Below are 24,334 nucleotides of genomic sequence, written 5' to 3'. Positions count from 1 at the left end.
TTGTTGCTCTCAGAACAGACTTAAAATAACCATGCTGAAAGAGATAGAAAGACACAGTTGAATTAGTGGACCAGAAGTTAGGTCAGAAGAAAATACAAAGAATCAAGCAGAGAAAACAAAACAAAACAAAAAATTTTCTAGAAAAATTCAGAAAAGTTGATAGGAGAACACAATAAAAAGATCTACTATATATAAAAAGATTACCAGGAGAGAAGAGAGATCCTGTAGAAGAAATAACAAAAAGATAATGGCAGAACATTTTTCAAAACTAATTAAAGATGTCAACCTACTGACTAAAGAAAGCCTTTGACCTCTAGGAAAGATAAATAAAAAAGAAGTCCATACCTAGAGACAGCTGCTAAAAATTAAAGGCAAGAGAAAATCTTAAAAGCAGTCAAAAAAAAAAAAAAAGTACCTGCAACAAAGAAGCAACTATTTGATTCAAAGCTTACTTTTCAACAGAAACAATGTACGTCAGAAAACAATAAATGGTATTTTCAAGAGATGAAAGGAAAAAGTAACTGCCAATCTAGAATTCTATACATCACAAAAACAAACTTCAAGAATGAAGTTGAAATAAAGACATTTTCAGACATACTAAGACAGGAAATCTGTCACCAGCAGATCTGCACTAAAGGAAGGGCAGACAGAAAATGACCCAAGAAGAAAAGTCAGGGAGGAAGAAATGAAGAGCAATGAAAACGGTAAATATGTAAGTCTAAAAGAATTTGCATAAAACATAAGAATAATGTGTTGAATTTAAAATACACAGGTAATTAAAAACATAACAACAACATCAACTACATCATATAATAGCTAAAGCATATTAAAGTCCTTGCATTATCTGGGAAAAAAATAAAAGTACCAATTAACAGACTTTGATAAACCACAAATTTATGTTGTAATCTTTAGGTTGACTACTAAAAGAAGAGTAAAAAAGTATAAAACTTCAAAACTAACAAAGGAAAAAAATGGAATAATAGAAAGTAGCCAAAAGAAAAAGGCAAGAATGAACCAAGAAAAGCAAGAAAGAAAAGAAACATATGTCAGGTAAGAAAAATTAAAAGCACAAAATAAAATAGCAGATTTAAATCCAAATATATCAGTGATTACATTAAATTAAGTAGATTAAATGCTCTAGTTAAAATCTGAAGATTATCAGACTGTATTAAAAAAAAGAAAACCCAACTATATTAAGTTTACAAAGCACGCATATAAAACATTCAGAATTCAGAAAGGCTGAAAGTAAAAAGATTGGCATAAAAGACTTACCATGTCAGCACAGAGAAAACAAGTGTGTACACACCAATCAGTAAAGTCATAGAACTGAACAACTTAATAAACATAAGTGATATAATAGACATACATAGAATTCACGATCTAACTATAGAATACTCATTATTTTAAAGCACATACAGCAAGACAATACATTTCCAAGGGTTCAAATAGTTTATCTGACCTTTAAATTAATTTAAAATAAGTTTTCTGATAGTGCAGTTACAAAGAGAAAACTAAAAATCCCTATGTATGCAGAATTTAAGAAATAGACTTCTGTGAATAAAGAAGATATGGTACATATATGAAATAATGACATTTGCAGCAACATGGATGGACCTAGAGATTATCATACTAAGTGAAGTAAGTCAGAAAGAGAAAGACAAATACCATATGATATCACTTGTATGTGGAATCTAAAATATGACACAAATGAACTTATCTATGAAACAGAAACAGACTCACAGACATAGAGAACAGACTTGTGGTTGCCAAGGTGGAGGGAGGTAAGGGAGAGATGGATTGGGAGTTTTGGATTAGCAGATGCTAACTATCAATATTATATATAGAATGGATAAACAACAAGGTCCTACTGTATAGCACAGGGAACTATATTCAATATCCTGTGATAAACCATAATGGAAAAGAATATGAAAAGAATGTATATATATGTATAAATGAGTCACTTTGCTGTACAGCAGAAATTAACACACTGTAAATCAAATATACTTGAATAAAATAAAAACAAAAAGAAAGAAGACTTCTAAAACACCCATAGCCCAGCCAAAGAAGAAATCACAATGAAAATTTTAAAATTCTTTGAACTAAACAGTAATATCAAAATCTATGGGATATAGTTTAACTCTGCCTATATTAAAGTTATAGCCTTATATGCATATATTAGAAAAAAAGAAAGGTTAAAAATTAAAGAGATAAGTATCTATTTCAGGAAACTAGATAAAGAACAACAAAATAAACCCAAGGAGAAAAAAGAAAATAAACAGTAAATAAACATTAGAAAAAAGAGGACCAAAGCCAAAATGTAGCTCTTTGAAAAGACTAATAAAAGATTTTAAACTCTGGCAAAATTGGTAAGAGAAAAAGAATTTACAAATAACCAAAGGCGGGAATGAAAAGGGGACATCACTAAAAATCTAGTAGACATGAAAAGGATAAGAGGCTACTATGAACAACTTTATGTCAATAAATCTGAAATTTTATACAAAGTGGAGAAATTTCTACAAAAATCCAAGTAATTAATACTGTCAAAAAATAAAAAATGTGATTAATCTTATAAACTGAATCTATAAATAAAACCTTTACAGAGAGAAAACTGGAAGCCTACATGATTTCACTAGTAAACAAGATGAAATAATGCTCAAATTCTTCCACAGAATTAAAAATAAGGGCTACTCTCCAACTCATTCTTAGAGGTCAGCATAAGCTTGATACCAAAACATAAGGACATTAAAAGGAAAGTCTACTATAGGACAATTTTAGTCATAAACTGGGGTGTAAAAATTCTAAACAACATACTATAAATCAAATCAAGCAATATATAAGGAGAATATTACATCATGACTAAGTTGGATTTATTGCACTAGTATAATGATTTAACATTCAGAAATTCACTCGTAAAATATTATAACAATAAAATTTAAAAGTCTCATGCACACCTCAATACATGCAGTAAAGGCATTTCATAAAATTCAATATTAAATCACAATTACAACTCTTAGAAAACCAGGAATAGAAGGGAACATATTTAATCTCATCAAGCATCTATAAAAATTCTATAGCAAACATCATACTTAGTGGTAAAAGGCTGAAAGCTTTCCCTTTGAGACTGGGAACATGCCAAGAATGATCCCTATCACCACTTCCTTTCAACATAGCATTGAAGGTTCTAGCTAGCGTAAGAAAAAGAAATAAAAGGCAGAAGGATTATGAAAGAACAAATGAAACTATCATTATTCATGAACAATATGACTGTAGAGGTAGGAAATCCAAAGGAATGCACAGAAAAATTGTTAGAATAAGTGGAAAAATACCAAAATCAATTGTATTTTTATTTAACAAGCAACAAACAGAATACAAAAATTTTAAAATAACATTTATAATTGTATTAAAATTATTAAAATCCTAGTAACAATTCAAATAATTCAAAAGATGTGTAAGATATCTATATACAAAACTATAAAACAATTTTGAGAGGAATTAATGATCTACATGAATGGAGAGATATATCATGTTCACGGATGGGAACAATCAATATTGTAAAAATATCAATTCTCCCTAAAGTGATCTCTAAATTCAATGCAATCTCAATAAAAATCCCAAGACAATTTTTGTGAAGCTGATTCTATAATTTATATGGCAATACTGTATACAGAGCCAAGAATAGTCAAAACACTATTGAAGAAGGAGGTAGGATGACTTGTTCTAGCAGATATTTTTAGAAAGCTATAGTAATTAAAACAGTGGTGCTGGTACAAAGATAGTCAAAATAGAGAGCCTAGAAAGAGAGCCACACATATATAGACTCTTGATTTATCACAAAAGGGGAACTTCAGAGCAGTATGGAAAGGATGCTTTTTTAAATAAACAGTGCTGGAAAAACTGGATATCCATGTGGAAACATAAAGACCACTCCCTACACTATACCACATACAAAAATTGTTTCCAGGTGGATTCTATATCTAAATATGAAAGGCAAAACAATAAAGCTTTTAGAAGATAATAAAGATTATCTTCATAACTTCAGGTAGTAAAAAACTTCTTAAACATGACCCTAAAAGTACTAGTCTAAAGGAAAAGACTGGTAAGTTAGCCTACATTACAGTTAAGAACATCCTGTTCATCAAAAGACACCTTTAAGACTGGAAGAAGAAAGCTGCAACAGAAGTAACCAATAAAGGGTATGTATCCAGAATTCATAAAGAACTCCTACAGATGAGAGAAAGACAGACAACCCAATTAGAAAAATGGGCAAGAGTTCTGAACAGGTCCTTCACAAAAGAGCATATCCAAACTGCCAACATACTTACGAAAAGGTGCTTAAGCACATTAGAGTCACAACACAGAAATTTAAAATAAGACCCCAATGATACATCCACTAAAATGGTTAAAATTAAGGAATCTAGCAATATAAGTGCTGGGGAGGAAGTGGAGCAATTGGGAACTCTCATACACTGCTAGTAAAGTACAACCATTTTGGAAAAAAAGTTTGGTATTATGTACTCAGGTTGAAGATATATATATCCTGTGACTCAGTAATTCCACTCCTATATAACCCCCACAAAAATACATCCATGTGTCCATCCAAACTACATGTATCAGAATGTTCATAGCAGTATTATTCATAACTCCCCAAACACAAGCCAAATGTCCATCAATACTAGAATGCATAAACTGTGGTATACATATACACTGGAATACTATATAGTAACATATATGAGCTACAATGAAACACAATAATATGGATAAGCCTTACACACATAAGGTTGAGTGAAATAAGTCAGATATAAAATAATACCTATTATATGATTCCATTTATATAAAGCTCAAAAACAGACAAAACTATAGTGCTCAGGGATACATACTTTAGTGGGAAACCAAGAAAGAAAACAGAGTAAGTGATTAACATAAAACTCAAGTTATTGCTTACCTTTGGGGGAGAGAAAGGATTGCAATTGGAAAGAGAAAGAGAAGAGCTTCTGGGGGTGCTGGCAATGTTCTATTTCTTGACCTGAGGTTGGTATGTGGAAGTTTACTTCATAATTCATTAAGATGCAGATGTATGTTTCTGTGCTTTTTTTTTAATGTGTTGTATTTCTCAACAAGTAAGAGCTCCTCTTCAAAGTTAATTATTTATGCAAATATACTACTATCTTTTGAATAGAATGGGACAATAAACTGACAGATTTCTGAGTTGATTTTGGGAAGAAGAAAGGAAGACATGCTGTCTCAGAAACCGAAACTGCTGAGCTAGCCCAAATGGTAAGGTGAAAGTAGAAGGTAGTTCTAAGGGCATTCAGACTGACTCTTCCAAGCTCATGCCATCTAAAACATGCAACAGGATGAATAGTAAGAGGGTGACAAGACTGCTATTCCACTTTTAGTTCTGAGAGCAAGAAGTAAAGAATATGTTAAGAAAAAGGCCCTCAAAACAAACTGTCAGTCTGCAAATTTAATAGAGGATGACTACGGAAAAGATAGCATTGTGGAATGGATGCAGAGAACAGGGTTTGGAGTTGGTATCAACACAGTGTTAAAGTCCATTATGACTGGTCAGAATTACATTATAAATTCCAAGACAGCTTCTCATTACATATCATTTTGACTATTTTAATGAAGCCAAATGAACAACTAAAACTTAATGTGATATAAAAGCCTCAGGGAGCTGGAAAAATCTGAGCTTACTCCTAGTATTCACTTCCCAGTATTCAATAGAAGAGCTGCCTTTGTTCGGCATTCATACCATCACCTGGCTACCTAAAGTACTTCACTACGGGTTAGCTAAGAATTACTTAACAGAGCTGAAGAAAATCAAACTCCACAGGTCTGATCTCTCTTAAGATAGCATTAAACAAAGATTAAGGAAAAGCTGGAACCCCTACAGCCCAGAGTTCTCTTACAAGGTCAGAGAAAGTAAATTTTAAAGTTAATTACATAGAGCTTTTAGAAACATGGGAAAATGTTAATACTGTGTTAAAAACTGGACATAAACTGGTATATCATCGGTTCTTTTAAAATCTGCAAATATATCAAGGTATTTCCTGAGTGGAATAATATCCTTTATTCTCCATACTTTTCCATAGTAAGCATAATTTAGTTTTTTTAAATGGGATTTCTTTTTTTATAGCAACATTCACTATATATTCTCTTTCAGTGGTTTTATCCATAATTGTTTTTCTACCATCACTGCAAAAGTCAACAGAGTGAAAAAGGCAAATATTTTCTTCACATTATGATAAAAATATTTGACCTTGTGGACTTCCTGGAAAGAGTTAGCAGTTAACACTTTGAGAAGTGGTTTGTAGTATCCTTTGTTCATTTTCCACTAGGTCTTTCTCCTATTTATTTGTAGGGGCTTCTCCTCATTAACCAGGGAAAATCAGACTTTGTGATATGAGTTGTAAATATTTTCTTACCGTGTATCATTTCCCTTTTGCCTTGCTTATGGTCATATTTGTCATGCATTAATACTTGATAACTATGCCAATGAACCTATCAACTTTTCTTTAACCTCCCCTACTCCAAGATCACAGTATATTTTTCTATCATAATAGGGATTTTATTGGTTTTGATTGATCACATAGTTATGAACAATGTGTACCCAATTGTTAATATAAGTACTGAAAAACCTATAAAGCCATATGGTAATCCTTTTCTGAACAGTTATGCCAGTGACTTTCCAGCTTAAACTCGAGAAAAATTATTCCTAAAATCGAGATTTCAACTACAATTATTTTCAAATGTCGATGAGTGTTAGGTCTAAAGTCCCACTTATCCACGATTTAATATCATACACAATATTCAAATTTCCAACCTCTCATTAACAAAGTTACTAGGAAAAGCTGGATTACCACTACCAAAGACATCACAGATAACACAGTTACGACAGAGAGCCAATCAAGGAGCAATTTAAGACATTACTATGCTTTTGAGGAGTTAACTATTTTCACTTTGTAAAGAAAAATAAACTAGCACTGATTTCACCCTTTCAAAATGGGAGAAGGTGGAATTCCCTTCTTCTTAAAAAACATATTTGTAACTGAACTCATAGAAACAGAGAGTAGATCGGTGGTTGCCAGGGGCTGGGGTGTGGGGGAAATGGGTGATAGTGGTCAAACGGTACAAATTTCCAGTCACAAGATGAATAAATTCTGGGGATGTAATGTACAGCATACTGACTGTAGTTAACAATACTGTGTTATATGCTTAAAAGTTGCTAAGAGAGTAGATCTTAAATGTTGTTACCACCAAAAAAAAAAAGAGAAATAAGTAACTAGATGAAGTAATGGATGTGTTAACTAACCTTACTGTGGTAATCATTTCATTATATATACATATATATATATATATATATATATAAAATCATCACATTGTACACCTTAAATTTACACAATGTTATATGTCAACTATATCTCAATGTATATAATCTCAATATATATACTAGGAGGAAAAGAAAAAACCAAAACACATGTTTTTAGAGCTCTAAAAAAGTCACATTTAAAAAACTGATTAAAAAAATTCTACTGGATTGTACAAGAAGTACAATACAGGGCCCATTGACTTGATAAATTATATTAACTTAATCACACTTGGCTTCAGTTTCTCTGTTATCTTAAGGTGTTTTAGTTTCTTTGTTAGCTACTTCAGTCTGTTTTCCTTTTGCTCCCCTTTCCCCTTTTGTTCCTATTTTTTTTCCCTAAAGATTTATCCTTTTCTGCCTCCTGTTATGTATTGGCTTCAATTTTTGTAGAAAAGGTGTATCTGATAACCTTCTTCATCTCCTCTTGGGCTCTTCCATAATTGCCCTTTCAGCTGAATTAAACTTCTTCTTGGATGTTTTGGCAATGTGAAGGTGAAGAGGTGGAATGCTTTTGTGCCTGCAGGATACAGGGCAGTAAACAGCTCTGCAAAGCTAGGTTGCCTGAGCTGTAAGACATCCCTCCGTATCTGCAGGTTCTGCATTCTTGGATTCAACCAACTGCAGAATGAAAATATTTGAAAAAAATTTCCCTAAACTTCCAAAAAACAAAACTTGAATTTGCCACCATGCACTAACAACTATTTACATAGTACTTACATTGAATTAGGTATGGTAAGTAATCTAGGAATGATTTAAAGTAGGCAGGACACCTATCCTTCTCAAACTATTCCCAAAAACTGAAGAGGAAGAAATGCTTCTGAACTCTTTCTATGAGGTCAGCATCACCCTGATGTCAAAACCAAAGACACCACAAAAAAAGATAATTATAGGCCAATGTCACTGATGAACACAGACATAAAAGTCCTTAACAAAACACTAGCAAACCAAATTCAACAATACATCATAAGGATCATACCATGATCAAGTAGGATTTATCCCGGGGATGCAAGGATGGTTCAATACCCACAAATCAATCAATGTGATTACACATTAACAAACTGAAGAATAAAAATTATGATCATCTCAACAGATGCAGAAAAAGCTTTGACAGAATTCAACATCCATTTATGATAAAAACTCTCAACAAAGTGGGTATAGAGAGAACAAACCTCAACATAATAAAGGCCATATATGACAAACCTAACATCACACTCAATGGTGAAAAGCTGAAAGCATTTCCTCTAAGATCAGAAACAAGACAAATATGCCCACTCTCATCACTTTTACTTAACACAGTATTGGAAGTCCTAGCCACAGTAATCAGACAAGAAAAATAAAAGGAATACAAATTGCAAAGGAGGAAGTAAAACTGTCACTGTTTGCAGATGACATGATACCATACATATAAAAAAATCCTAAAGATACCACTCAAAAAATATGGGAATAAATTAATTGACTAAAGTTTCAGGATACAAAATTAATATACAGAAATCTGATGCGTTTCTATACACTAACAATGAACTATCAGAAAGAGGAATTAAGAAAACAATTCCATTTACAACTGCATCAAAAAGAAGAAAATACCTAGGAATAAATCTAACCAAGGAGATAAAAGACCTGTACTTGGAAAACTAAAAGACACCAATGAAAGAAACTGAAGATGACACAAACAAATGGAAAGATATACCATGCTCATGGATTGGAAGAATTAATACTGTTAAAATCACAAATACTACCCAAGGCAATCTACAGATTAAATGTAATCCCTATCAAAACACCAATGGCATTTTTCACAGAACCAGAACAAATAATTCCAAAATGTGTATGGAAACACAGAAGACTCCAAATAGCCAAACCAATCTTGAGAAAGAACAAAACTAGAGGTATCACACTCCCTGATTTCAAAATATACTGCAAAGCTACAGTAATCAAAACAGTATGGTACTGGAACAAAAACAGACACATAGATCACTGGAACAGAAACCAGAGTGTCCAGAAATAAACCTATGCTTATATGGTTAATTAATCTACAACAAAGGAGGCAAAAATATACAAGGGGAAAAGACAGCTTCTTCAACAAATGGTGTTGGGACAACTGAACAGCTACATGCAAAAGAATCAAACTGGGTTACTTTCTCATACCATATACAAAAATAAACACAAAATGCATTAAAGACTTAAATGTAAGACCTGAAACCATAAAACTCCTAGAAGAAAACACAGGCAGTATGCTCTTTGACATTGGTGTTAGCAATATTTTTTTAGATATGTCTCCTTAGTCAAGTGAAAAAAAAGCAAAAATAACAAATGGGACTACATCAAACTAAAAAGCTTCTGCACAGTGAAGGAAGTTATAAACAAAATGTAAAGGCAGCCTACTGAAGAGGAAAAGATATTTGCAAATGATATATCTAACAAGGGGTTAATATCCAAAAATATCCAAAGAACTCATACAACTCAACTTCAAAATGACAAAAAACCTAATTAAAAAATGAGCAGAGCACCTCAATAGACATTTTTCCAAAGACAAGATACAGATGGCCAACAGACACATGAAAAGATGTTCAACATCACTATCATCAAGGAAATGCAAATCAAAACCACAATGAGATATCAACTCACACCTGTCAGAATGGCTATTATCAAAAAGATAGCATGTAAGTGTTGATGAGGATGTGGAGAAAAGGGAACCCTTGTGCACTGTTGGTGGGAATGTAAATTGGTACATGGAAGATTTCATGAAGGATCCTCAAAAAATTAAAAATAGAACTACCATATGATCTAGCAATTCCACTCCTGGATATTTATCCAGATAAAACAAAAACACTAATTTGAAAAGATATATACACCCCTATGTTCACTGCAGCATTATTTACAATAGCCCACATATGAAAGCAACCTAAGTATCCACTGACAGATGAATGGATAAAGAAAATGAAGTATAAATATGTATGCGTATACACACATACACACAGACACAATGGAATATTACTCAATCATAAAAAAGAATGAAATCCTGTCATTAGCAACAACATGGATGGACCTAGATTATGCTATGTGAAATAAGTCAAACACAGAAAGACAAGTAATGCATGATTTCGCTTATATGTGGAATCTAAAAAAACAAACATAACAAAACAGAAAGTGATTAACAGATGCAAAGAACTGGTGGTTGCCAAAGAGGAAGGGGGTAGGGGGATGAGCTAAATAGGTGAGGGAGATTAAAAGGTACAAACTTCCAGTTATAAAGTAAATAAGTCATGTGGATGTAATGTACAGCATAGGGAATATAGTCAATAATATTGTAATAACTTTCTATGGTGACAGATGGTAACTAGACTTATCGTGGTGATCATTTTGTAATGTATAAAAATATCAAATCAGTATACTGTACACTTGAATATTGTAAATCAATTATACTTCAAATAAAAAATAAAGTATAGGGTTTCCCTGGTGGCACAGTGGTTGAGAATCTGCCTGCCAATGCAGGGGACACGGGTTCGAGCCCTGGTCTGGGAAGATCCCACATGCCGCGGAGCAACTAGGCCCGTGAGCCACAATTACTGAGCCTGTGCGTCTGGAGCCTGTGCTCCGCAACAAGAGAGGCCGCGATAATGAGAGGCCCGCGCACCGTGATGAAGAGTGGCCCCCACTTGCCACAACTAGAGAAAGCCCTCGCACAGAAATGAAGACCCAACACAGCCATAAATAAATAAATTAATTTAAAAAAAAAGCATAATGGGAGGATGTGTGTAGGTTATATGCAAATACTATGCCATTTTTTTTAAAACAGGAACTTTATTTATTTTGTTTGTTTATTTTTGCCTGCGTTGGGTCTTCATGGCTGCGTGGGCTTTCTCTAGTTGCAACAAGCGGGGGCTACTCTTCGTTGTGGTGCACAGGCTTCTCATTGCAGTGGCTTCTCTTGTTGCAGAGCACAGGCTCTAGGCATGCGGGCTTCAGTAGTTGTGGCACACGGGCTCAGTAGCTGTGGCTCATGGGCGCTAGAGCTCAGGCTCAGTAGTTGCGGTGCATGGGCTTAGTTGCTCCGCGGCATGTGGGATCTTCCCGGACCAGGGCTTGAACCCGTGTCCCCGGCACTGGCAGGCCAATTCTTAACCACTGGGCCACCAGGGAAGCCCTATGCCATTTTACATAATGAACTTGAGCATCCTAGAAATTTGGTATCTGTGGGGGTGGGGGTTCTGAAACCCCTATCACAGTATTCCCTGTGGATACTGAGAGATGACTATACTCCTAGCACTTTTATTAAATTTTTAGTCTTTGATTGATTTAGATCAACATTTTTCTTGTTTTTTCTCCACATGACTATCCTTTTTTCCTTCACCATTTATTGAATAGTATACCTCTGAAATGCCACTCACTTTAATGTTTATGATCCTTTCTTTTTCTTTTTTAAGGATTTTCTTAGTTTTCCTGCTTCCTTATTTTCTTATTATGAATTTTAGTAGCATCTTGTCAAGGTCCCCCCAAATATTCTTTTGTTGTTTTTATTGACATCACATCTGTAGGTAAAATGTTACAAAACTCTTTCCTTGTCTATGAGAATTTGATCTTTGGTCCATGTTCTAGCTCAGCACCCTGGAAACCTGATAAAGGTAGCATGTAAATGATGTTACTAGATAACACTGCTTCTGGCAAAAATTACCCTGATTGGCATCTGAAGAAGGAATGATAAATTATAAATATCTGGCTGGAACCTATATATTTAGACTCTTTGAGTGTGGAGTCTGCTGTAATTAGACATATCCCTTGCAGGGACCCTGGAAACTACGTCTAGAATTTTATGAGAGATACTGACTCCTGCGGAGGCATGAAACTTCTAAGGCAGAACAGATCTGCAACCACTAAATGTGGACCTCTTTTTCCTTGCACTTGAGCTGTGACTTGGGAGACTAAAGATATAACTAACACCCTGATGGTGGCGTGGCAGCATGGCTTGCTACGACGACTCTGGCATAAAAGGAAGACCTATGTTGTCTGCTGGCATGCTGTGCTTCCTGTCCCATATTCTTCTATGTGATTCTGATGCCAAGTGTAGCTCACGGTAGTCTTATGAGTCTGAAAGTTTAGGTGAGTCTCAACAGATCCTCTCTCCATCCTGTTGGGTGTTAGAACAATAAATGAATAGATGAATTTAGGAAGAACTAACATTTTTATATATTCAGTCTTCCTTTCCAAATGCATTTATTTGTTCAAATCTTCTTTTGTAATTCTTGGGGTTTAAGACTCTCTCTGTATAAATCTTCCACATTTCTTGTTCTACATTTCTTCATTAAGTATATTCTTTGGTATTTTATGTTGCTGTTTTGAGTGCATGTGTGTGCTAAGAAAAATGGGCATTTTTCCTCCATTATATCAGCCAATGGGTAGTATATATCAAAGTTATCAATTGTACTCAGATATCCTATAATTTTAATTACTTTTTGGTTGATTTTCTTGAGTTTTGCATATATACAATCATAATGAAAAGTGATAATTTTACCTCTTCTTCTAAGTTTTATACCTCTGATTCCTTTTTATTACCTAATTGCATTAGATAGTACCTCCAGATACAGGTCAAATAACAGTGAGGATAATGGACATTCTTGCCTTTTCCCAGTTTTAATTAGAAAGCTTCCAATGTTTCTCCATTAAGCAAGATACTGGTTTGGGGGATAAAATAGATATATTTTATCATGCTAAGGAATTATAGATATATCCCTATTTTAATAAGAATTAAAAAAAATAATACCTGTATAATTATATCAAATGCCTCTTAAATATCTATGAGGATTATATGATTTTTTTCCTACAGATCAATTAACATGGTGAATTATGCTAATTGAATCATTCTTGCATTCCTGGGTTAAATCACACTTAGTCAAAGTTTATATTTATGGGCCACTGAGCTAATGCTTGCTAATATTTTAACTTGGGATTTTGGGATTAATATTCACAGATGAGGCAGTTCTGAATTTATATATCAAGTGTTTTATTGATATACACATATGTATATATATATGTGTGTAAATATATACATATCTCAGTGTATCAAGTCCTTTTCTATGGCTTTACAAGTATAAACTCATTTAATCCTGTGAGTCTGGTACTATTAACTCCAGTTTATACATGAGAAAACTGAGGCATGGAGATTAAATGACCTGCCCATGTCACAATAGCTAGTAATCTGGTGCTGGGATTTAAACACAAAAGTTTAGTCCAGAGCCCATCCTGTACTCTGCTGCCTTTAATACTTTTGTGTAAAATTTTTGTTAGTTTTTCTTTTTTGGGTGGGGTGTTAAATAGTACCAATGTTACACTCTTTTCATAAAAAAAGACCTTTTCCCTCTCAGCTCTGAAACAGAATAAATTGTATTGTTATGTTTTTAAAGGGTTGGTAAAATTCCTGTGAAACTTTATGTCCAGTGTTTTTAAAAGAGGAAACTCTTAGACAACCTTTGATGGCCTCTCAAGGCCTAAAAAGATCAAATCCAAACTACTAATCCTGGAATTTAAGAACCCAAAAACTTATTTGCTATTTCATTCTATCTTATCACTCTTCCCTTCCTTCATTCTTACCAAGAAATCTTACATTCTAGCCATTGAAGTTTATTCAGTGTTCTCAGGTATTAAGTCACCTAGCTCTCTATGCTTCCCTACAGCTTTCTGAACAGACAAGATGAGATTTAGTAAACTGAACTACAATTATTTATATCTTTGCTTACTAGACTGTTAATTTATCTAAAGAAGAGATCTTGTCATTTCTATACCTCCAGCACCTAGCACAAGTGCCTAAAAGACAACAGAACTGTTACACTTTTGTTGAAATAATGAATGAGAATAAATGAAAATGAATCAATGAGTGGGGCTAGGAAGACAGGTCTCATCTGCAGAAGAGAACGGGAAGGAAAAAAAGATGTGTCTAAAGTGTACTCTAAAATGAGAAGTACGTCTGAAGAAACATATATGGAAGGTAGTCTCATTTTTATTTAGTAAAACTGTAAGTTTAAAAATATTAAATGGATTTACAATACTGAATTGAATTCATGTTTTAGCTCTACAAAAATCTTCCTAAAATAATAAAAGAAACATAAAACTATGAATACCATAGGACTGTCATAACTTCACTACATATACATAAGGAAAAAGTTCAAGGGAAATATAAGTATTCTAAAATATTAATAGAAAACTGTGATTTTCTTCCTGCTTTTTGCACTTTACCTTACTGTTCAAATTTTTCCACAATGAGCATGAAACAAGTATGTAAATGTGTCTTTTATGTAGAAACACAAGATCTTAGATTTATCAAATGCCTAATTTTAAAAGATATTATATACTATAAGAGAAAGAAATAATTCTAGTCATTTGAAAATGATAAATATAGTTTATCTTTCAAGTTCTGTGAGAAAACAGCTTCTTTAAAAGCACTGAGTACATCATTATACAAAAAGAGCTAGTATTAAGCTTCAAATCTGAATTTTTTAAAAAAGGAGATATAAGAGTGAAATGAAAATATTTAACAATCGATTTTTAGGATACAACTGGTAGATCTAGCAGGAAAAATTGCATAGGGAGCCACCATCATTTATTCTTGTCTAGTATTCTGTACTTTTTACTCTCTAAACACTCAACCCACCTGGCTCACTCACTCTGCTGTTTGTAAATCTTCACCTTCTCTTCTCTCACATATAATCCTATCATCCCAAGATCACAGAATCCTTATATTTCCTTACTTCCTAACTTCTGCCTTTTATTCCGCCAAACCTAATTTTCAGGCCTCTTGAAAAGCGTCACGTTCCCTTGACAGATATTACTGTAGTTCTTCCACTCCTATGGAATTCTATCTACAAGAATTCCCTACATAACTTTTCTTCCCGTTTGTCCACATCTGAGGGAGATGATTTCAAGGCTTCAAAAGAGATGCTTCTTTCACAATTTGCAAAAAAGAGCACAAATACTGTTCTCCTTTTGCCTACTCTCCCAAAGAGGTCCGGTGCCTAATCCTCCTCACCACTGGTGCTGCATGTTTCCTGCATGTGGATCCTCAAGTAATGCCTCTTGCTTACCATCATGATCTCTGAAAGAGGGTTCTGGAGGAATAGAAAAAGCAAGGGTCTTCTGGTTGTGGTGTTATCAAAGAGAACATTACACGTTCTTATCACAAGAAAAAATTATTAACTGTATGTGGTAATGAATGTTAGCTAAGCTTATTATGATAATCACTTCACTATATATACATATATCAAATCATTGTGCTATACCTAAAACTAAGAATGTTATATGTCAATTATATCTTAAAAAAAAAAAAGATTAATACTACAAAAATACCTTCTGGTCAGTACCAGAAACAGTAAGAACACTTCTATATTCTCAGAAAATTTTCATTCTCTGGGTCTGATTCTTATTATGTCAAGTCACCTGAATGTGAACAGTAGACTCAGACAGCATGCACTAACATAAGGAAGTGACAGGACCCTTTGCTAGAATCAAGTCTACACTTGGAATATCTTTTTCCTTTGGAGCTCTTCAAAGCTGCCACATTTCAATTGATTCTTAACTTTCCAATTATTAATACTTAACTTCTGGAAGGGCATTTCTTGCTTCTTTTGGTGTTGTCAGTTGCATAGCTCACCCCCACAGATCCACAATGATACAGAATTGCAAGTATGCAAATTTCTAACAGAGACATGCAGGTAAGTTCTTCAACAAGCCTAGATGACGCAAAATTTGTAAGTACTGCCAACCACTATGAGCGCAGCAAGAAAATCCTGAAAAGACTTACAGCAAATTCAAAATTCCAAACTAAGTACATAAAATAGCAACTGATACTATTTTTAAAAATTAGAATGTTGTTTTTAAAATGCCTTTTTTAGAACCCCTGTTCAACTAGACTCATTATGAAGAAAGCACTCCACAGTTAAAAGTTTTGGAAGTACTGCACATTATATCCTAAACTTTATTTGGCTATGAAAACCTTTGTGTGTAACATCTTTCAAGAGGATAATTTGTGAGGGTTCTATAGATTAGTAAACTTTATTTCAAATTATATTCTTCATATTATATTATCTTAAATAATACTAAATCAATACTTATGCTTAGAATTATAACAAAAATAAGTTACAAAAAAAACCCCATTTGTTATAGAAGAGGCATAACTGGATGGACTGTGAGCATATCATATTCCGAAACCCTCCTCTGCGAATAGCCTAGTCAAAGATTATGCTCCATAAATCTAATTCTGTGGAAAGTACATGGTAGCAGAAACATATTTTCAAAATGACATGATCAGGATTCAACCTATTATAGTGATGGCAAATACGATTACTTACAAGTCAAGAGTCTCCTAACTGATATATGGCTGCCAGTCTTGCCCATCTCTAATCCATTCTTCTTTAGAATGCTACCAACTATTTTTCTAAAAGAAATGATGGTGACATTCCCCTACTTCAAAACCTTTCCATAGCTCCCAAGTGCTTCAAAACGGGAAAATTGAAAATTCTTAATGCTGCACATCTGGTTCCAGTCTACCTTTCCAAACTCTTCTGCCACTTCCACACCACCTGCCCAGCTCCAGCTACACAAGGCAGTCATTATTCACAGATATCTGTTTCGTGCTTCTTTGCCTCTGGAATTGTCGTTCCCCTGTGTTCTCACCATTTGTTAAATTACTACTCATCGTTCAACACCCAACCCAAATGACTTTTCACATTGGCAATAATATAACATACTTTTCGAAAATTCATTTCACTCTTCATTTCAGCAAAGTCACCGTTGTATTTAATTACGGAATAGCAATTTTTTTCATCTATGAAGACCTGAATACTATTGACTTTCATTAGTTTATTTGTAGTGAATATCCTAAAACTCACTGCTCTTTCCTAGATTCAATTCTTAGATTCAATCCCTTAGATGCTGAATGAATACCAAATACGTCCTAGACACGGTCTTGTTCTTAAGTCTGGGACTAACACCTTTTCTACAGCTAGATGCATATGCAATAGGATATTAAGTGGGATTTTTCCTCTTGTTCCAAACTTGTGGCTAAGATCCAAAGCTGAGGATAATTAAGTACCCTTTCTTCTAGCTTTAAGGAGCCAAGAGTAGTTGGTACCAGCTTCTCCTCTCAGGGCTTACTGAGAGTTTCATTTTTTTGAACCAACACTGTGATCAATATTCTAACACCTTTCCCTCAGTGTAAATCTAAAAAGGCTAAAAAGAAAGAGGGGTTACTGGAATTTCAGGGAAACATAGAGTTTATGAAAAGAGGATATTCCCTCCCCTCTTACAGGAAAAAGGCAGTGTCATCACTGAATCCAGAAGGTTAAGAATCAAGGTTTGAGTTCATCTAAAAGAAAGAGAGACTGGTATTTCATTCCGTTTGGTTGTCTGTATAGGCAAAAGACTTACTGATTTGCAACTCTGTTACATGCATAGGGGAAAAGAGAAGTGGGGAAAGAGTGTGGTGGGAAGAGTCAGATAGAGAGGTAGGCAAGACTTACCCACCTTGAGTTCTTGGGAACCAAGAGGTATGAAAAATGTAACCTTTCCCCCAATGTGCTTGTAGGCCCTAGAACTGGCCATGGGAGGTAGATCTGATTGGGTAAAGTCTTGAGGCAAAAAAAAGACATACATATCAGAGTCACACGGTATGAATGCCATCCGTCAGGTTTAGCCAGAAGGTGTAACCAAAGCAAGGGGCTGCCAATGCCTAGAGCCTCCTGCTCACTGTCAGCAGGGTCAATTGGAGATAGCACTTATCTTCATTTAGCCTATTGACAATGAGCTTGAATAGTAGTGCTGAACAACCGAGAAGACTGTCACCTCAATACTGGCATATCACGTAGAATTCTGCCTCTCCTATATCACTCCTCTCAGTTTCAACACCAGAGGAAGAAACAGCACAAGAAAGAGGGAGGGCAGGGACTTCCTTGGTGGTGCAGTGGTTAAGAATCCGCCTGCCAAGGCAGGGGACACGGGTTCAAGCCCTGGTCCACGAAGATCCCACATGCCGTGGAGCAACTAAGCCCATGCGCCACAACTACTGAACCTGCGCTCTAGAGCCCGCAAGCCACAACTACTGAGCCCACGTGCCACAACTACTGAAGCCTGCGTGCCTAGAGCCCGTACTCTGCAACAAAGACAAGCCACCACAATGAGAGGCCCGCGCACCACAACAAAGAGTAGCCCCCACTCGCCGCAACTAGAGAAAGCCCACGCGCAGCAACGAAGACCCAACGCAGACAAAATATAAATAAGTAAATAATTTAAAAGAACAAAAACAAAAAAACCAACTCTTGGAGCCAGGTATGTTCTGGAATTTATAAATTAAAAAAAAAAAGGAAAGAAAGAGGGAGGGCAGAAGTGTGTGACAAAAAGAACCTACTCACTCACCCCCAAAGTTTTCAGCCCCAGATTAAGGTCTAGTCTATCCTGGAAGAAAGTGATGAGTACTGGATCAAGCCTGTGACTGACATTATAATATGAAGAGATAATATGAAGAGAACTAAGTCTTAAATACTGGACTAAGACTAGAGCATTTAAAAATTATGGAATAGTCACAAGATGCTGTTAAGGTAGCTGATATCCAGTAGGAAAGGGGATTTTGACATGGTAGAGTTGGAAGGCAGTTACTAGATAAAAAGCAAAACTGACTGACATTTGTATCCCAGCAAACTGGCATCCTTAATGAACTGGTTACACATAGATGGATAGTCTTTGCAATTAGTTTCCATATATATTGGTGTTCCATCTCTCCATTCTTTTTTTTGTATGAAATCCTGGTATGAGATCTATTATACTATTATTATTTAAGTCTAGAACCAGTCCATCAATTTGCTCACTACTACTTGCAGCTACTGTCTAAAAACTGCTGAGTATATAACAGTCATACTTCTACTTGCAGCTACTGTCTAAAAACTGCTGAGTAGATAACAGTCATACTTCTACGTCTAGGAAGACACCATCAAAGTCACAGATAGGAATGGCAAATAAGCATTTCTAATGATGGAGGATGCTAAAAACAGTAATAGGTTCTTATGTAATAAAGGAAGAGACTGATGAGAACAAAGCTCACAGAGCAGAAATTTGATACCTCAATGCTTTCAATGTTCACCTTTCAATGATCCAACCAAAGAAGAAATCCACAAAGAGGCTTATTTGACAAAGAGGAAAAACCAGTATATTATAAATGGACACTGTTCAACTGCATGACACAGAGGAAAGAAAACAAAGGTTCTAAAGAAAGAGAGTAAGAGAAAAGCTGATCAGGAAGTGGGACCTGAATTGGGGCTGCACATGGAGGGTGGACAGGCATGGATGATAGACAGAGCAGAACAACTCCTGGATGGATGAGAGACAATAATGTAAAGTGGCTGTGACACATTGCAATATTAATACATACCGAGACTGAATTGCGGGTAATGCTCATAAATCTAACTGCAATTAGTACAGGTTTCTGGATTAGGAAGGACATGAAAAGGAAAGCAGAAGGTTAGAATGTACATGTCATTGCCCCATTAAAGAGGTTTAATCTTTCAATGGAATGAATATATCTGTCTTCTGCAACATAAGCAAAAAAGCACAGCTCGTCTACCTGCTTTGAAAAGTAGCTTTATAGTAAAAGGTCTCTTCCCGTCTTCCCTGGATGGGCACTGCTAACTTGGGCTTCTCAGAACTGAGTTCATAAAAATTCATACTACAGAAAGGGTTTCACTTTTAAATGGGGTTTCTGTTTTCATTTCCTGGAGAAAAGACTCTGTGTTCTGTGTTCTGTGATGAGCTTTATTTAATACCTTTACCGACTGGAGAAATTCTGTGTTTATGTTTGTTTTTAGAGAACACCCTTCATTAACTTAATCTACAGACATTTGTTGTGCACTTGCCCTGTGCCAGGCAGTTTAATAGTAAAGGAAGAAACGGAGTTACTTTAATGCTAACCTGAGTATAAACTACCAAGTATAGAGGAAGTATTGCTGGGTCTCTGCAAAAACATGGGCACAATGATGGGGAAGCCTGCTTCTCTTTAGAGATTTACTGGGGATCTGATTGGGTGTTCACTAATACAATTTTGTTTTACAATTCAGGGGAAGGGTAGTAAATGGGCAATAATTAAACTTTAATGCAGCAATAGGTTTCCTGTTATCTAGACCCTACTGATTATTGGTCAGTGTGAAATGGAGTTGTTTATATATAGGTCACCGGTTACAAAGGAAGATATTAAACAGACAAATGGGCAAATGGAAGAAATAAATTATCATTTTTGTAAGGCTTTTTTCAAAACCTAGCAATAAGCCCTCAAAGAAATCTTTATTTGATAATAGTACACTCATAGTGGAGTTCTGTATCCTATGACTCACATTCTTGCAAGTGATTAAGTCCTCTACATCCCAGAACTATTGGCAGGACCACCAAAAGTGACATGGTTGAGGTTGGGAACAGACGGTGGAAGAAAGTAGACTCAAAAGTTAGGGTGGGTTACGTTTTCATAGAAAGGACAGGAAAAGAAAATAGGGCAAATTATTAAACCACCAACATTTTAACCCAAATACTTGATTTTAAAAATTCTTCATAGTTAACTGTATTCTGTGTATATAACTAAAGACAGCTCAAAGAACAAACATGAGGCATACATAGTACCCTGAGATAAGGTGACATTTTTTTTTTCACTTGTTCCATGTGAAAAAGATTCAGAGAATAATCTCTCTCTACACATCATAATGTGTACTTAAAATCTGAGGAAGGCTCCCATTTCCCCCTGTGATTCCATGTCCTACATCTTACCATTGATCTACGAATCAGTGACAGCCTGGTCTTTGCCTTATTCTCAGCAAATTCCAGGCTACTGATGTCTTTGAGACGAGCCTTATATTTATTCATTTGTTCCACAACAATCAGCTCCACACAGCTGAAACAGGAAAAGAGAAAACTGTTAAGTGCTGAAGTCAATCAAATAAATTGTAGCACCCGCAGACTATTTTTCAGCTAAGTTTAGTGGTAGATAGTTGGAGGATAAAAGAAAAATCAACATCCCTTATTTTATGAGCTCAGAGACAGGGTTTATAATGGTGGTTCACAACTTTGGCTGCACTTTAGTATCCATCTGAGGAGCAGTTATAAGTCCCAATGCCTAGGCCACACCCCCGACCAATTAAATCACTCTCTGGGAATGGGACACAAACACTAGGCTTTTTTGGGGAAAGCTCCTTTTGCAGAAAAGGTTAAGAATCACCACTCTAGAAGGAAATCAGAGGTCCATGAAAAAAGGCCAAGGTGAAATACAGGAATATTGAAGTATTAAGACCAAAGGGGGGGACTTCCCTGGTGGTGCAGTGGTTGGGAATCTGCCTGCCAATGCAGGGGACATGGGTTCGATCCCTGGTCTGGGAAGATCCCACATGCTGCAGAGCACCTGGGCCTGTGCACCACAACTACTGAGCCTGCGCTCTAGAGCCCACAAGCCACGGCTACTGAAGCCCGCGCGCCTAGAGCCTGTACTCCACAACAAGAGAAGCCACCACAGTGAGAGGCCCGTGCACTGCAGCGAGGAGTGGCTCCCGCTCGCCGCAACTAGAGAAAGCCTGCGTGTAGCAATGAAGACCCAACGCAGCCAAAAATAAATAAATAAATAAATAAATTTATTAAAAAAAAAAAAAAAAAGACCAAAGGGATTTGGAGCCATAAGACTACAGTTAGACTAGATTACAGGAAAACACAAAGTATATGTAATTTGGCAAAATGGTATTTTAAAATACATTTGGAAACTATAATCATTCCTAAAGAAAAGCCGAATTTAAAATATAAGGCCCTTCAAAACAAATGATGCTTAGTTGAATAGAACCTAAAGGAATTTTTCATCTTCAGCATAAAAAAGCCCAGTGGCACCTAGCAATCTTATTAAAAACATATGAACTTAAAAAAAAAAAAAAAAAATCATTTGCTAGGGGAATTCCCTGGCGGTCCAGTGGTTAGGACTCTGCACTTCCACTGCAGGGAGCCCGGGTTCAATCCCTGGTCGGGGAACTAAGATCCCTGCAAGACGCGCAGCACAGTCAAAAAAAAGAAAAAGAAAAAAAAAAGAAATCATTCACTATGTTTGATATCTGGATAAAGTGACTACACTGACTCAGAAGTCCCTGGGGTCTTGCAGAGGTGATGGTGACTGGCCTTACGTGGTAGTCTTACTGATGTCCTGCACACTTTGTAGTGGGTCGATGGTGTCAGGGCAGCGGAGAATGCAGGGTGCAAATACAATGGCCAAAGCGTTAGCAGACATTCGATTAGTGTCTTCCTGTAGAGCAATCCTAAGAAACAAAAAAAACAAGTGGAACTAGGATGAAAAAGGAAAATTGCAGGGAGGTAGGCAGAAGAGATGAGAGAAAGAAGACCAATGACATCAACTGCATAGTACTGGAAAGATATTCCTATCAGTTGAAGGAAGATATTGTAGACTTTTCCCAAAGCTGTTCCTTTGCCTCTGGAAAGTGTACTTTTACTCTGTTCCTTGAAGCAATTCAGGCAAGCAGATAGCTGATCAAGGAAAAATTTGTGACTCACTGCCCCAGGTCACCATTACTAGATGAACATGTCTACAGAATGTAGACACTTTAAGGCATTTTCAAACAGTTACATAAGATATTTATCCAAAGAGAAAGATGGCTTTCTTCCCAACTATTGCTAATATTTACACTCAGAAGAAGAGAGGCTACCCCTGAATTCTCTTTGGTCAGTCAATTCCTGAGCTCCATCTGAACCCTCCTCCTATGAATTAGGTTATGTCAACAGACACACAGCCCTTCTAGCTCGGGAGTTAGATAACAGGCTAGGCTACACAGTGCCACTATGAGACTGAGGTGTTACATGGCCCAAATAGGGCAGAGAAGCACCTGCCATGCAATCTAACTCAGCTGAGGATTTCTGCTCCAAGGGATCATAACCACCTGTTTGAGGCACTGACTTTATCAACAGGAAAAAAAAGATCTGTCAGTTTTTCATACGAAGGAGCTCTTCATTTGTTTAAAAGAATCCAAGAGAAACTGTTAAGTGTTCCTTTGTTTCTTGAAGTTACCTGACTAGATGAAAGATGAGGCGTTCCAGGGTATTGAGATGAGTTCGGGAGAGCTGGTCAATCACAGAGTAGACACCACGGATTGTCTCTTTCCTCTCCTGAAGGCCTGAAAGCAGTAAGAGCAGCAAATAAGAATGACTATCCTCTCTTATACACTACATATTCCTTCTGGACAGACACTAAGTAGCAAGGGAGACTGGCTCTAGGGTTGATTTTTAGGAGTTTTAGCTATACCTGTATAGCAGAAGAACAACTCACAGTTACCACTAATCTCCCTTTGCTTGAGTTCTATACTCTCTAAGCAGTCTCCTGAGTTTTAATCTATAGCCCAGTAATTCTTGATTACAGCAAGGGGCAAGAGATGCCCTAGTTTTTCAGGCATTTTGTGGCAAACCAATTCCCCATTAAAATTAATCAATTGCTATATAAGTTATAAATCAGTCTTATGGGAATTGAGGAGTCACGCCTCAGGGCCTAAACACTTCTAGGTAGGCCTTCATCAATATCCTACACATCTGTAGCACTGAAAAACTAAACCAACATGTTAGGCATGGCTTAAAATAGATAGCCAACTTTACACTGAGTTCTTGCCTAGATTCACAATTTAAATGAACATAAATCTCCTATTTAATTTTTAAATTTGTTTATAACCTTAGTCTTTCAATCTCTTTGTAAGAAGCAACTAGGTGACCTGCTCAGAAAGTTTTTAGGACACTGACATTTTAATGAGTTTCTAAAAAAGTCAACATTTGAATAGGTGAGAGTTCACTGGCAGTTTTGTATTGACTGTATTACTTTTGGATCTATATGAACTAAACCAACTGAGAGGATGGCTAAATAATCTAATATGAAGATGGCATTCCTTTCCCAAGTGCAGATCTTCCCTGAACCCAGGA

General features: G+C 35.7%; 1 protein-coding gene across 11 annotated transcripts in view; it reads right to left on the bottom strand.

Annotated features, from left to right (window-relative positions):
• Positions 1-24,334, bottom strand: part of MYO9A (myosin IXA) — a 281,728-nt gene that overhangs the window by 10,133 nt on the left and 247,261 nt on the right. For 9 of the 11 annotated variants that reach the window (XM_036842812.1, XM_036842813.1, XM_036842811.1 and 6 more), the window contains 4 exons: positions 23,439-23,544; positions 22,543-22,674; positions 21,155-21,278; positions 19,776-19,829 (listed from right to left, as the gene is read on the bottom strand). In XM_036842812.1, the coding sequence (XP_036698707.1) occupies positions 19,776-19,829; positions 21,155-21,278; positions 22,543-22,674; positions 23,439-23,544 (416 nt within the window). The remainder of the gene's footprint in view (positions 1-19,775; positions 19,830-21,154; positions 21,279-22,542; positions 22,675-23,438; positions 23,545-24,334) is intronic. The other 2 variants (XM_036842816.1, XM_036842819.1) reach the window with 1 other exon arrangement.

The sequence above is a fragment of the Balaenoptera musculus genome, chromosome 2, assembly GCF_009873245.2.
Source record: "Balaenoptera musculus isolate JJ_BM4_2016_0621 chromosome 2, mBalMus1.pri.v3, whole genome shotgun sequence".
Lineage (NCBI taxonomy): Eukaryota > Metazoa > Chordata > Mammalia > Artiodactyla > Balaenopteridae > Balaenoptera > Balaenoptera musculus.
This window is presented reverse-complemented; position numbering and strand designations above follow the sequence as displayed.